Below are 14,032 nucleotides of genomic sequence, written 5' to 3'. Positions count from 1 at the left end.
ATGTCACGTTTGGAAAAGCACAGGTGTAAATTATATGACTAGTGATGGTTGAAAGCTGATGAAGTCTAAGGGTCTTGGTGGTGTACCGGCTGGCTCACTTGTTAGGGCCTTAATGACCCTGTGTAAATGTAGGGTTAAAACTACATTAGTAACAATAATCTTCAGCACAATATGATTTATGTCATGGATGAGTATCGCCAATGTGTTTCGGGCAGCTGGCAACTCACGTAATGAATGAGGTTAATACTGTCTGTACACCAGTATTAGCAGGGAAAAACAAACATAACACTAACGAGTATAAGCCACTTTGTGATGCTTTGTCCAGGTAAATTCAAAACACCAAAGACATGCACTTCATCTCCATTCACACTTTAATATTGCCAACCTCTACAGTCCTGCTAAACAAACAAAGAAACAAACAAAAACTGCATCAGAGGACATAAAAGGTGGAAAGTACGCTCAGAACAGTGAGGCAACACATATTAACTAATGGACACATGTTTGCAGTAAGTGAACACGGTTTAGGAAAAGTTTTCAGAACAAACTCAGAACATGACAAACTCTTCAGCAGCCAGCATCAAAAGCTGACTGTTAATCAGTCAAATCCCGCAGGGCAAGTGCAAGAACGCCTTCAGTCGACACTGTTTACAGTGACAATCTCACAGAGCGGGGCAAGAATCATCGCTGCAAACGAGGAGTGAAAAAGGTCAAAACTTCACAACAAAAACAATTAAAAACACACAGATGGAGCGACGGGACTGAGGAAATGAGAGCAGTGGCTACAAATCAGGATTACTGAATACATACGCTGAAAAAGAAAAAGTGAAGTGAACTCAGCGAGCTGTACACTCCTCACACACACTCTTCTTCATCGGTTGAAATGATGTATGCAGCAGCAGTAATTCATAGTAAGGAGTGGTTCAGAGAGGGAAAGCTGTCGTAGCTGCTGGAGGCTGACTCATGGTACAATCAGCTACGACCATGAGAATGCAAAAAGGAAAAACAGAAGTGCATCACCACCGTTAGATTCTCCATCAGTACTACCAGTTAATATCACAGTCACTTTACTATTTAATATATTTACACAGAAATATCTGCAACATCGTGTTTTGTGATCTTCGTTTTCAGTGTTCTCCTTTTAAGTACACTTGAATATAAAATGAAATTCAGATTTTCATCAACCACGCAGTCCTTCCACTCACACGACAAACAACAAAAGAGACAAAGTCAGCGACAGAATTCAGTTTTCGTCCTCGCTTCACGTTTCATTTTGTGCCACATGCGTATGCACTGAGGCACTCTTATTGCTTTCTGTTAAAAATCTACACCTGCCACATACTAAAGTCACCTAAAATCAAAATTAAAGCTATGAGAAGTAGGCTTGAAGGAAACCATTTCCCTTCACTTCACCAATCATCAAGCCAGTGGAGACCAGCACTGATCTGCTGCTCTTAGATTAATCTCAACCGTTCGCTCTCAATATTGACTTGAAAAGCAGAATTGAATACTTGGTTGATCCAAGCAGCAGTAAGAGCACAAACTTTAGGTCTGAAAATGCAAGTCTGACATTTGTGTACTTGGGTGGAGAGTCTAAAGAGCCACATTTTATCTTTAACTTAAGGATTATCTTATACACTCTTCAACTCATGAGGCTCTTGCTCTCAGCAGCTACTTTTTTTAAAGAACAACTTAATGGACAGTTTTAGCTCGAGCACGCCGCCTTCACAGAGAGAATGCATCCGCCACCCGTCCTCCAGGAGGGGTGAACGGGATGTTGCCTTGTAGTTGGGGGGGCTTCGCAGGTTTAGTGTGACTCTTAAAAATGAAGCACTGAAGGACAAAACAAACAAAAAGACAAATTTCTGAATCCTCCGCTGCCGCTGCGAATAGTGCCGTTGGTATTTTCATACTTCATATTTTCATTGGTACCTCTATTTCAATTCATATAGTATTCCATATGTTATCATTTTAAATAAAGGACATCTATTCTATTTAAATGAATGTCCTACACATGAAATATCATTACTCTTCCTCAATAAAAAAAGCATAGAAAAAACATGAAATGTCATTCTTATAGAGTGAAAAAAGGTTTAAAAACGCTCATTTATGGTCTGTAGTTGATTACGACTGCATTCTTAATCTCTTCATCTTCACCACTGTCATGTGTATGTCATGTATACTGGGGGGGGGGTCAGCTGAGTGACAGAAAATGGGGAAAAAAAGGCTAATATGTAGATATAATTGTTTCACTTCAGGGAAAAAAGTTCCACTGCAAAATACAATAAACTCAAAGGCAAACTTCATATTCATATAGTCCAAAAGTAATTGTTGAAGTATTCCATTGATTACTTCTTTAAGAAAACTCGCACATCCAAGCATCTGATGTGCTGTGAAACATTAAAAATGTTGGGTATAATTAAACTTTCGGTGGTGCTGTGCTGGGGAAGCTGCAATGAAGCCTTTGCTAAATAGTGATAATCAGGAACGCACAACCAAAACAAACACACAAATGAGACGTCAGGTAGTAGGCCAGTCTATCTAAGCAAACCTTGCTCTGTATGTTGAAAGATGTCTGGATGAACTACGCCTTGGACAATAGTGCATTTAAGGTGACATTATCTGAATACTGTGTTATCAATAACCTGCTAAATCCAAACCAAAGGCTGCACCCAGGAGCCAAACAACCAGCAGCGGACCAAAGATAAACATCAGAGTTTGAGAGGCAGTGAGAGGGAATTCTGAACGCTAATCAGCTGCAATGCTACGATGTGCATTGCATCTACGTTGAGGATTAAGTCCAGGCACCCTCAATCCTGAGCAAATCACTGCCGGAGAAGGGGAGCAGAGTGGAGTGATCAGATGAAGCTGCAGACACTGAAGATCGCTTGACGTCAGGCTTGAGTCCCCACTTTGGCTGACGTAAGGTGGGTCACCTCTTACCACCTTTGCACGCCACAGAGGAAGACGGGCTGACTTGGCCGGGATCAGAAGATGTCAGGGCACATGTCCCAGCTGCCTTGGTCCTTCGCCTCCCAGTAACCGCCCTTGTAGACATGCAAGGTCTCTCCGGACACGGGGTCATCTAGTTTCTCAAACCACATTGCTTGGTAGTTGTCTTGATGGGTACCTGAAGGGAAAGAGAGGAAATCTTTTACCAAGAAGAAGCTTCAGAGAGGCCTGAGGTGAGGGTTAAGAAGTCACTGAGCCATGACAACACATCGCGCTTAAATTAAGATCATATGACTAAAAGACGAAGGCTTGGTCTTCAGATCTTATTCAAAGAGAAAACTAAACAAATGAGGGGAATTACAGCTAAGAGCTCCTCTGCTCAAAACTAAATCCCCAACTACTCAGGACCAGGTCTGTGCCAGTCTACAGTCAGCTACAGTCTTCTACAGGGTTCCCTGGAGACTATCAACAAAAAGCTAAATAACACAAATAAATAAATAAATAAACAAAACAGGGGACAAAGGGGAGCAACACTGATGTTACTTGCTTTTGACTTGAGCTCCATAAGGACCTTCCTTGCCTTCCACTAAGAGAGGACGTAAAGAGGAAATGATGCAAGATCAACAGAGAGGTTCTTAACCTGGATTAAACTACTAGAATTTTTGAAATAACTGCACTGTATGTGTTCAGTCATGGTCAGAATACTTGCTTAGGTGAGGGGGGAATGATGGTCCATAAGGGGCTGAAAACAGAAGAATTCAGGGTGAATCTTTGAGAGTTAAAACGTAAAGGAGTGGATATGATCTGAGGGTGAAGACAGGAAGTAGAGCAGAGAATGAAATGTAAGAAGCTACTTGCATGCAACGGGTGTATGAGGGGGAGAGTCCTCTGTGTCAGCTTAACACAGCACAAAAAAAAAAAAAAGGTGTGAATCCACAACCCAAACAGTAACGAAAATCCACACAAATCTCTTGTTAGTGCTCATTTTACAAGCGCTGTGTGTAGCATTTTCAGCAAAACAGGCTTGTGAAAGATACTGTGAGGGCTAAATATACTAATTATGTACAAAAAATTCAATGAAATTGTTTAAATATGGAAATAACAGCACGTTTTCTCTGTAGTCACTGCATTCACTCTTTAAGTTATCCTTTATTGATCCGCCCAGGGGAATTCATTCTCTGCATTTAACCCATACTAAGTCTTAGGAGCAGTGGGCAGCTGAACGGTGCATGTTTTTGATGGTGGGGGGAAACCAGAGCACCCACAGGAAAGCCACGCAAACACGGGGAGAACATGCAAACTCCACACAGAGAGAGAGGCACTGCTCCGGCAGGGAAGTGAACCCAGGACCTTCCTCTTGTGAGGCTGCAGCGCTAACAGTGCTAACAGTGCTAACAGTGAGACTCTGTGCTGTCCGCGGTGGCTCAGGTTAATGCAGCTGGGTTAACTGTACAGCTTTTCAGCTGTTCTGTACTGTTATTGTCATGCACTGAATATAATATGAAACATCCATAAAGTATGTGATGCAGTCAGTGGTCGCCTGTTTACTCAGTGACAGAAAAGGAGTCTCTGCAGGAGACAAGCCTATCGACTTCCCATGAGTTTACCATACGGATCACATCATCCATTAAAATGCTACACAAAGCGCCTTTAAAAGTACAGCACAAAAGTAAATCTATGAAGTGATACTTGCTTTCGTCTGAAACCTCATTTGCTTCTGTGCCAGCCTCCCCTGCATCAGCTAAACGGAACAGAAACGGATGAAGGGATGGTGAAAGGTGAAGGACGTGTGTGTGAGATGATGAGGTTAGAAGGCGTGTAGCACCATTCTGCCATTACACACACAAACACACTGCACAGGTGTTTTTGCATTTGGAGTTAAATCAATAGCGCAGATCAATGGTGGGAAAAGACTGAGAGAAGAGTACTTGCTTTTCAAGGGTGAATCATTGATTGAATCCTCAGTGACAGCTTAAGGATGAGACAGAGACAAGCAGACAAGGTATTTCCAGACAGACAAAGGGGACAGAAAGATGAATGGACAGAAAAACTTTGGACAGAAGCACAAGAAAAATCGAGAAACTCCAAAGCAAAACTAATTTCCTTCTTTCTTTTATTTATTTACCTTCTTCTGGTGAGCTGGCTGCTTTAATGGCCTCCCTCTCTCGTTCTCGACGGGTGTTACGCTGTTTCTCTTCTAGCCGCTGTTTCTCTGCATTAGCCTCATCCCATCGGCCGTCCTCCATTAACCGCTGGTCGGGGCGACGCCGGCTGTCTGTTGGTGCCACTCCCTCTTCAGGTTCATTGAGTGTCAAGGCCAGAGAGGAGAAGTAATACATGTTCTCTGCTCCCTCACTGTAAAAAGAAAGTTGACCACAAACATCAGAGGAACAAAGTACGACAGTTTACAAGGTGTGGTTACTGCCTGTCCTCTGCAGCTCCACCTGTTTACAAGCACTTTAAAGCAGAAACTCACGGTAAGGGGTTCTTTGTCCAGATTTCTTTGGCTTTGAGGGTCTGATAGACAGTCCTCTGTTTGCCTTCAGTGCCGTTCTCGCCTTTACTGCTCTGCATTACCCTGGAAAACTCCATCTTCTCGTCCCAGGTTCCTGATAGCACGTAATGGGCCTTCCCGTCCTTATCGGTTACGACTCCTGTTACCTGAGAGACAAACGCAGCTTTCAGTTAAGAGTGTAATCAAAGAGCCAAAGTGAGGCAGGACATGGATTTACATTCAACTTAAACTCAGTATTGTGACACTTTTTACTGTACATCTTGCTGGAAAGAAGCACATCAGCTCTGGCTTTACAAACAATAAGTGCTATTTAACAAAAAGAATGTCAAGAAAGAGAAAATCTCACCTTTCTAGGAACATCTCTGGAGAAGTAACTGTAGGGAGCAAACTTGAGGTGGCAGCGATCTCCTGTCCGATGGTTCACCACATCGATCTCCCCTGACTGGTCAATCCATAATTTACCAACAATGATGTTGTGAACTGTCGTAGTCACTTTCTTCCAGGAGTAGTGATTGTTGCTCTTGTCAAATATACACTGGATAGAACCTGGGGAGAGACGGGGAATAATGTTAGAGCTGGCAGCAGTTCTTTTCAACCTGTTCACCCAAAATAGAAATGCCATATTCCACATTTATGGTATATACTAAGGTATGAGTCTAAGCCCCTGCAGTGACTAACAGCGAGTAGCAGGTAGTTTACAAGTAAACTACAATTACCAGCTCACAGTTGTTTGCCTCCACCAACCAGTCAAGTTGCAGTTTACATCCATGTCTGTCCACACTCATATAATATTATGTATGTGGCGAAGACTTTAACGGAATTTAATAAAAGTCTATGAAGTGCATTCTTTAGCTAAGTGTAAGTTATCACGGTTGACATGTATGATTCACAAAAATGGGATGGACAGACAGCATTTTCCAACATGGAGGCATAAAAACAATAAGCCACGCTAACTCCCTGCCATGCTTTATCTCTCTGTTCTGCTTCCATTCTCTCAGCTATACAAACTGAAAACGGAGTGTACACTCCTCGAGATGGACACACTCACCCAAAGGCATGACAGACAGATATTTTCCTCTAAACTTGCTGGCCAGCGTGATCTCTTGTCTGAGCATCCAGCCCTTTTCAGAGATGGCGTGGTGAGCTGCAGCAGGTGGGTGGTGGCTCACCTGAGAAGTGGTGAGAGCAGTGAGGAGAGAGAAGCAGAGTCAACATTTGACCATCACAGCTATGCGATGGCTTAAGACTGTTCAAGAAAACAAACATTCCTGCATAAACGTACTTCAAGTGTTTATTTTTTAGATTTGGAATCTGGTCAAACATGAATGTGATCTTGTAGCTGAAACTAAAGACTTTCGGTCTGAATGGAAACAACTATTGACTGTAAAAGTGACTTGCGGTTCCGCGTACCTGCTCACAGAGGGAGCGGTAGCCACACTCTGTTAGCCGATCGAGCTCAAACGTTTCTCCCAGCAGAGGATTGAAGGGCTTTCCTGTGCGGTGGACAGTGGTGGAGTAGGAAGAGACTGTGAAAGCGGCCACATAACACATCTGTTCCAGAGAGCTTTGACATTTAGCAGCCTTATCCAGCAGCTCGTAGTACTCCAGGTCTTCAGATAGACGTTGCAGCATCGAGAGGGGCTCGTTGAAATTCACCTAGTACATACAAAGTCATAGAGGTGAGATTACTTTAGATTACTCTCACGCAGAAAAGCCACATGGATGCCGACCAGAGATAAGGCTGCTTACGGGCATTGGTATCTTTGAGAGCTCCTTTCCAATACAGTTCTTCATGACGCTCCACAGATTGAGGTAATAGTTGGGCTTGTCGGGTATACGAGTCCGTCTTTGTCGTACCGGCTCCAGCTCAAGGGGCTGCGGAGACTCTGGGTTGGATGCCAAAGACAGCTCGTCGAACTGGAACAAGAGAAGGACAACAGTCTGAGGGTCAGGCGACTGCAGCGTGTTGACAAACACAAAACACAAGTCAAGAGAAATCAGCAAAAACAAAGATAACACACATTTACCGACTGATCGTCCATTCCAGTCTCACTGCTGATCCCACTAACGTTGCTGCCAGATCTCCTGGTGGACAGATAAACAAGAGAGCATGCAATTCAGACAAGGAGAGAACATGAGAAAACCCCCCAAAAACAAGGCTGACATCTAAAATCACTACAACAGACGGTTGTTAACCTGTGATACTTGGGGTCAGCAGGGACGGTAATAAACTCTGCCGGGTCTTCCATAGCATCAAAGAACTCATTGTCATCATCCTCGTCACTGGCATCGCCTTTTCCTGAAACACTACCTATGATGAAGAGAGACAGTTTGACTGCTCTGATTGGCACAGGTACGTGGTATGGCAGCTATGATCTGAGAAACATGAAGGGTCCAAAGGTAGAAGTTTGGGGGGGCTTACCTTTGTTACCTAAGGCAGGATTGCTGAATGAAGGTGGGAGAACTGTAGCTCCTCTGAAAGCTCTTTCTAAATGGTTGTGCTGTTTGGCCAGCTGCTCCAGAGTCTCCTCCAGCCGTATTCTCTGGTCTCTTTCCACCTGTAAGGCTTTCTGCCAGCGCTTACTGTGGTTCTGGGCCAAGGAGAGGAAGTCTCTGCATGCCTTAGGAAGCACGCAGCAACAAGAGCAACATTTCAGCAAGAGAGTCGACAACAACACTGAAGCAATGAATTCATTGGGTGACTTACATTGATCATGGCATTCGAGGTGATTCTGAACAGCGTGGCTCTCTCTGTGACTTGTCTGATCTTCTCCCCCATGTCCCCTCCAACACGAATCCCCTCCAGTTCTGACAAAGACCTGCGTGTGTGGGATAAATGTAATGAATGAAGGAACAAATAAACAGGCAAACAGAATAAATTACCTTCACCCTTTTTTCCCTGGATAATCTTGTTTTTTCCTGAAGTAATGAAAGAGCTCAGTCTCATGACCCTTACCTTTGGAGGGCAGACCCATGCTTGACAATGAGATCATTGCAAGTGGTCAGGTCCTCCACCTTGCTGTTGAGTGTGCGTAGTGTGGACTGGACTTCTGAGTTACGGCAGCTTCCACCCTGTCCTGAGGTGGGGGGCACTGCGGGGCAATCGTCACCTGAGTCATCTGAGGAAGAGAAAAGGGAAGATAAAATGACCAAAAACAAAGACATGTAAAAAGAAAATGGTTTACCTGTAGAGAAACACACATATTTAAATGAAATATGTACTTTTCTATACATTTTCATAATATGTCTCCTGCATTCTCTAACCCATTAGTTTTCACCTCTCACCAGATTCAGCCTGCATGCGGACGGCCTTTGCCTTAGCGAGCTCCAGTGCAGTGATCCATCGCTGGCGCTCTACTTCTGAGTTGGCCTTCAAGTGGTAGGTCTGCGCCCCTCCATTAGAAATGACAAAATTACACGAGTCCTCCACAGCAATATTGGCTGTGGCCAAGTTGATGGTGCCTCTGCATGTGTGACCCATTTCTGCCTGGGTCCTGGAGACAAACAGAATGAAAGACAATGAAAAAGAGTTTCTGAATCCCAGTTTTGTGTAATAAGAAATCCTATTTTTTGGTAAGGCAACTGATATTTGCTTAAAATTGTGTATCAGATGTTATTTAAGTACTCATTTGAATGTGCTGCTCATTTAAATGACCTTGTGTGCCATGCCCCCTCCCTTAGTACCACCTTGGCTTCCCGTTGGGCCAGTGAAAACCCATCCAGGGAAAACTCTGTGCATTCATGACAAATTCAGTCATGTTACTCACCGGTAGTAGGACAGCAGCCCATTGCTCAGAACGAACCAGCGTCTCTGGTAACCTTTGATGTAGTTCGTCCATTTGAAGAGCCAACCCTTGTACGTGTCTCCAGGGGTTGGAGTAGGGGGTTTAGGCTCCGACATCACAGCAGCCTGAGGTTTCACGGGTGAAGTTAGAGCCTGTGGGGGGAAAAAACCTCATCAATATTCACGGACATTTCATGGTTGTTAACATCAACAAATATTAAAATATAGTAAACCATTACGTAAATGCCAGTCTGCTCTTTAGCTTTTGCGAATAGTCAGTTTAAACTCTGCAATAAGGCAAATTAACGTTACACCGTTGTGTGAATGAATGCTGGCTGGTCCACGTTTGCCAATGACGTTTAACGCTACAACAGCTGTGAGTGTTAGCTGGGTAAACATCAATCGGTGATCACGATATTGAGCTCCGGATCTATAGTATCGCTATGACAGTTTGCACCTTGGATTCAGCGTCAACGTGGAATCTGCAAATTACAACAACAAATGGGGACGTGCTGACGTGACTCCTGCAGTAACAACCTGTTTAGCTAACGTTTAACGTTAACGTCACTACATTGTAACGGCAACAACTCTTGAGATTGACAAAACACAGCTCGCTCATTTTAACCCACCGGTTATTTGCCAGGATGTCATCCAAGTGTCAAGTAAACACAGCCAGGATATTGTGAGGTACTTCCAGGTACAAGACGCCAATTCCACTCATCAAAGCTACTTAAAACAGTGCCCGTCCGTCACTAAGCTTGCTGCTAGCTAAACAGGAAACTGTCAAACAGCCGGCCACGTCGCAGACGACGCTAACGACCATTTTTCAACTGTGCAGCTGTGTTTCTTTGTCCGATACGTAAACTGACGTTAAGACAAGATCATATTTATCGCTTACCGTGTAAGACTTCTGCTGTTAATGGTGTGCATGTCGTGTTGGGTGAAGCGGTGATAGCTCGCTAGTGTTAGCTTTGCTAACTACTTTCATGGATGTATTAAGGAGAATAGCTACTTTGCTACAGGTTGTGCAACACAAAAAGCGTCCGTCAAGCCCTTTGGCGGTCTACGTTCGTTCCGCTGATGATCCGCTGTAATCATTCACAGTCCTGATGGCTATCTGATGATCTGAATGAGCGTGCGAATGTCTCACCTAAAGCATAATATCAACACTACATTTAAGATGTTTTATGATTTAGTTACAATTACAACAGAAGTAATGAAATAATTTTCCATTAAACTGGAGGACACCTTGCAAGTAAATCCACCACTGTCATTCGTCTTTTTGACAAACCTTTACAAGGCTGCCACGTGTGGTATGAAACATTACACCGTTATTTTTAAGCAGTGTGCCCTGTCAATGTTTGTGGAACACACATTCATAAGTTCCGTTTATTATCTCTGAATTTGGTTAACTGACATCAAATTAAAGGCAGCACATTATTGAATGTAATTTGTAAAAAGTCCCACTTCCTGTGAAGAATCATCTTACACAGTGTGTAACATAGAATGAAACCATAGAAATTTTTTTTCTCAGTAATGACCATTTTCAGTGTTTTAATTGTTGCATTATTTTATTAAACCATATTTAACTAAAAAAGCTGAATTAAGTTTGCTTTTACTGCCAATAATAAGAACCCAAATGCATTCCAAACTTTTTTATAAAGTTCTTCTGCTTGTTAATTAATACTGCACCTGTTCCTAACGTCACACCACAAATGTGCTTTGGAAAAGCACTTTTTTGACATTGTTAAGTGCTATATAAATAAAGTTTATCATTAATTCTAAAATGTGGAATAGCTGCCATGGAACTAAACAAAGGGGTTGAAAATGTAAGATAATAAAGGTTTTCATTAAAACAATATTCCCATCCTTTAGTTAAACTTTGGAGTTATTCCTTGCCTTGCAAATTTGTAACACAGAAAATGAAAAACAAACACTTCTCTCACTGGTATTCATTTTATTGGACAATTATTTACTACAACTACAAAGCATGTATGAAGTAGGCGTGAACGTAAATCAGTTACTTTACTTAAAACATCCTGTGTGTATGTGTGTGCATGTTTGTGTTTAAGATGATTCACTATTCCCCAAAACTTATTTGGTGATGGTGTTTGCATTCATACTTTTCCCACTCCCACTAAGCACAATATATGGTGTTTTCTGGGATTTCTGCTTCTCTTGAAGCAAAGCAACCGTCCCTAGAGGGGTATCACTGCTGCTCATCTTCTTCAGCAGTGCCTCTTCCTCCAGCTTTTTCATCCTCCTCTCTGTCTTCATCTTTCCAGACCCTTTCCCATGGAATCGATGTGAAAGCTGCCTGAAAGCTTCTTTTGGCGTGAGTTTCCGCCCAGATTCATCCACATACTCAATCTTGACGTCAGGCTTATAGCCATCCTTCTCCTTGAATTCTTGAGTGAAGCCTCTGTATTCCTCTCGACGACTGTACTTGTCATCAAAACCCATCTTGTCCTCAATGCAGTAGTTGTCATTTGGCAAGGCGCCCTTAGGTGCTCTGACACGTGCTACCTTCTGCATCTGAGTGTCCAACAGACCTTTGTTTTTGCACAATAGCAAGGCAGCAGCAAGGCCGGAGTTGACAATGGGCTCTTCATCCAAAATGGTAGCAGAGGCTGTGGAAAAGTCTGGTTGTTTCTGCTCTTCATCCAGGTTAACTGTGCTCCATCCAACGTTCTCATCCATTTCCGAGTCTGAATCTCCAGCATCGTCTTTCTCTTCTTCTTGTTCAAAGTCCATTATGTCCTCTTGGTCCTCTCTGTTGCCTGACAGTCCATAAGTTGGAATATCGCCCAGAGTTCTGCAAAACTCTGAGGTGGCATTGAAGACAATGTTGTTCCTCTTCTCAGGGTCATTGTCACCGTCACCTTTGTCAAGCTGTTTAATCTTCTCTATCACCTTCTCCCCAGAGTCTTTAAGAAGCTGCTTTTGCTTCAGCTTCCTCTGCTTCTCCAGTTGTTTCTGCAGCTCCTGTTCTGCCTCATCCTCCTCAATTACAACTGGATCAGGAGGTGTGAAGTCTTCCTCGTCGCTTATGTCCATTTCTGCCATCCTGATGTCATCAGACATTTGAGGGGTATCTTGTGGTATTCCACTCTCCTCCACCTCCTTTATTTCTTCGCCCTCTTCATCCAGCTGCCTGCGGCCTCGACCACGTGTCCTGGAACCAAAATCAGAGTTGCGAGTGTCATCGATCTGGAGTTCATCCACCCATGTCTGCTTCTCCTTCTTCCTGATCTTCTTCACACGGCGTTTTGTCTTTTTAAAGCCCACCATTTCCTGAGGTGTGTAATACTCAGAGGCGATGGTGAGAGAGGGCATTTCCAAGGACTGGGCCTGATTTCGAAGAACCTCTCTCATGGCCTGAAGCTCCCGCTCTCGGTCCCCATCAGCAAAGCCCCCCGTATTCAACCGGAAACTCTTTTTCTTTTCACCCTCAATCTCCTCGTCATACTTTGACAGAACAGAGTGGGGCTTGAATGTAACCATGTCATCCACGCTCTCCTCTTCTTCATAGGGCTTGTAATCCGGCTTTTTCTTTTTTAACTCCACATTCTTTTCAGCTTTTTCCTTGTCCACCAGTCCCACGTTTACGAGCACATCTTCCTCCTCTTCAAGTACACCTTTGTCTTGTAGGGTCAGGATGACAGATTGACCCTCTGTGAATGAGTCCATCTTGTGCTGAACTTTGAGTCCCTTTAGGTCTTTAGATGTGTAAGAATCCTTTTTGCTTTGAGCAAACTCCTCCTCTACCAGACTGCTGACACCAAACTCCTCATCCATCTCTTCCAGGAGTTTGGCTCTTTTCTCTGCCATCTCTTTTTCCTTTGCCAGCTTCCTGGTCCTCTCAACCCAAGCAGATGTGTCATCCAGCCAGTCATCCTCTGCTAGGGTCTTGACTTTTCCCAGTTTCTGGTTCAGGATGCGTTTTTCTTTCATAGCTGCAAGCTTTTCTCGCATCTCCTTCTGCTGCTTGATGGCAACAGGGTTGATGGTCTCAGCCACTATTGGCTCCTCTTTGGTCCCGAGCTCCTTCTTGTTCTCATTTAATTCCAGAGGCTTCAGACCCAGCTTGGCTCTGAGTTTGTTTGTCTCCTCAATACTGAGAGATGCATCTCCGCTTGCTGACTGAGGCGCCACTTCTGTATTGCCCTCTTCATATCCAAGATCAACTTTCTCCTTCTTCACTCGTGGCTCCCCGCTGCTCCTTTCACCTTTGCTGCGGCTCTCACGTCCGCTTCTTTCCCTGGATCTGGAGCGTTTTCGTTTCTCTTTATCCCGAGTCCCATCCCGATCTGAAGCATCTCGGTCTCGGTCCTTGTGGCGATGTTTCTTATGTTCGCGACGGCGCTCTTCCGCGTCCTTATCGCGGCTCTTTTCCTTGTGTTTCTTGGACGATCCCATTACTGCAGGTTACAGTAGTTGTAATTCAAAGAACACAACTGTTGTTAAAATACAGTTGCTTACACAGCGTGTTCGATGGATACTGCTGGCTTTCCTCCGCTAAAAAGCTAGCACACGTTAGCTTAGCGAGCTAAAGAGGCTAACCGACGACACAACTCACTCGGTGCGGAGGCAAAAATGAAACCTTGTATTCGAAACGTACTATTATTAGCTAATCACCGACAAGAGAGGACGTGAAAAAAAATCTTAGCTGTGTGTTTTCTCCACGCCAGTTTCGCTCTCAACGATCCACATACACTACTTTATTCTTCAACGTATAGCGGACGACAATATTACCATTTCCTGCAAACACACTTCCTGTCGTC

At 43.7% G+C, this 14,032-nt stretch overlaps 2 protein-coding genes across 8 annotated transcripts; both read right to left on the bottom strand.

Annotated features, from left to right (window-relative positions):
* Positions 1-1,593: 1,593 nt before the first annotated feature.
* osbp (oxysterol binding protein) lies at positions 1,594-10,499 on the bottom strand. Of its 7 annotated transcripts, XR_013077077.1 has the most exons (18): positions 10,147-10,498; positions 9,232-9,401; positions 8,750-8,958; positions 8,421-8,583; positions 8,172-8,283; positions 7,887-8,085; positions 7,661-7,775; positions 7,486-7,549; positions 7,214-7,381; positions 6,875-7,120; positions 6,513-6,633; positions 5,811-6,010; positions 5,426-5,610; positions 5,075-5,304; positions 4,882-4,920; positions 4,643-4,690; positions 3,497-3,846; positions 3,015-3,127 (listed from the first exon to the last, which is right to left on the bottom strand). XR_013077077.1 is itself a non-coding variant. In XM_076728302.1 (15 exons), the coding sequence occupies exons 2-15, from the start codon at positions 9,363-9,365 to the stop codon at positions 2,985-2,987; spliced, it is 2,289 nt and encodes a 762-aa protein (XP_076584417.1). In that variant the 5' UTR covers positions 9,366-9,401; positions 10,147-10,497; the 3' UTR covers positions 1,594-2,984. The 7 variants fall into 7 exon arrangements, 3 of the variants coding, with proteins under 3 accessions (XP_076584417.1, XP_076584418.1, XP_076584416.1); XR_013077074.1 differs by having other exon boundaries at positions 3,497-4,690; positions 10,147-10,499; XR_013077076.1 differs by having other exon boundaries at positions 3,497-4,690; positions 7,492-7,549; positions 10,147-10,499.
* Positions 10,500-11,193: 694 nt separating this feature from the next.
* sart1 (spliceosome associated factor 1, recruiter of U4/U6.U5 tri-snRNP) lies at positions 11,194-14,005 on the bottom strand. The gene has a single exon (XM_076728299.1). It carries the CDS (start codon positions 13,665-13,667, stop codon positions 11,343-11,345), a length of 2,325 nt encoding a protein of 774 aa, XP_076584414.1. The 5' UTR covers positions 13,668-14,005; the 3' UTR covers positions 11,194-11,342.
* Between the last annotated feature and the right edge of the window lie 27 nt (positions 14,006-14,032).

This window comes from Chaetodon auriga, chromosome 4 (genome assembly GCF_051107435.1).
Source record: "Chaetodon auriga isolate fChaAug3 chromosome 4, fChaAug3.hap1, whole genome shotgun sequence".
Classification (NCBI taxonomy): Eukaryota; Metazoa; Chordata; class Actinopteri; order Chaetodontiformes; family Chaetodontidae; genus Chaetodon; species Chaetodon auriga.
Note: the sequence above shows the minus strand (reverse complement) of the source record. Positions and strands in the feature narration are given on the sequence as shown.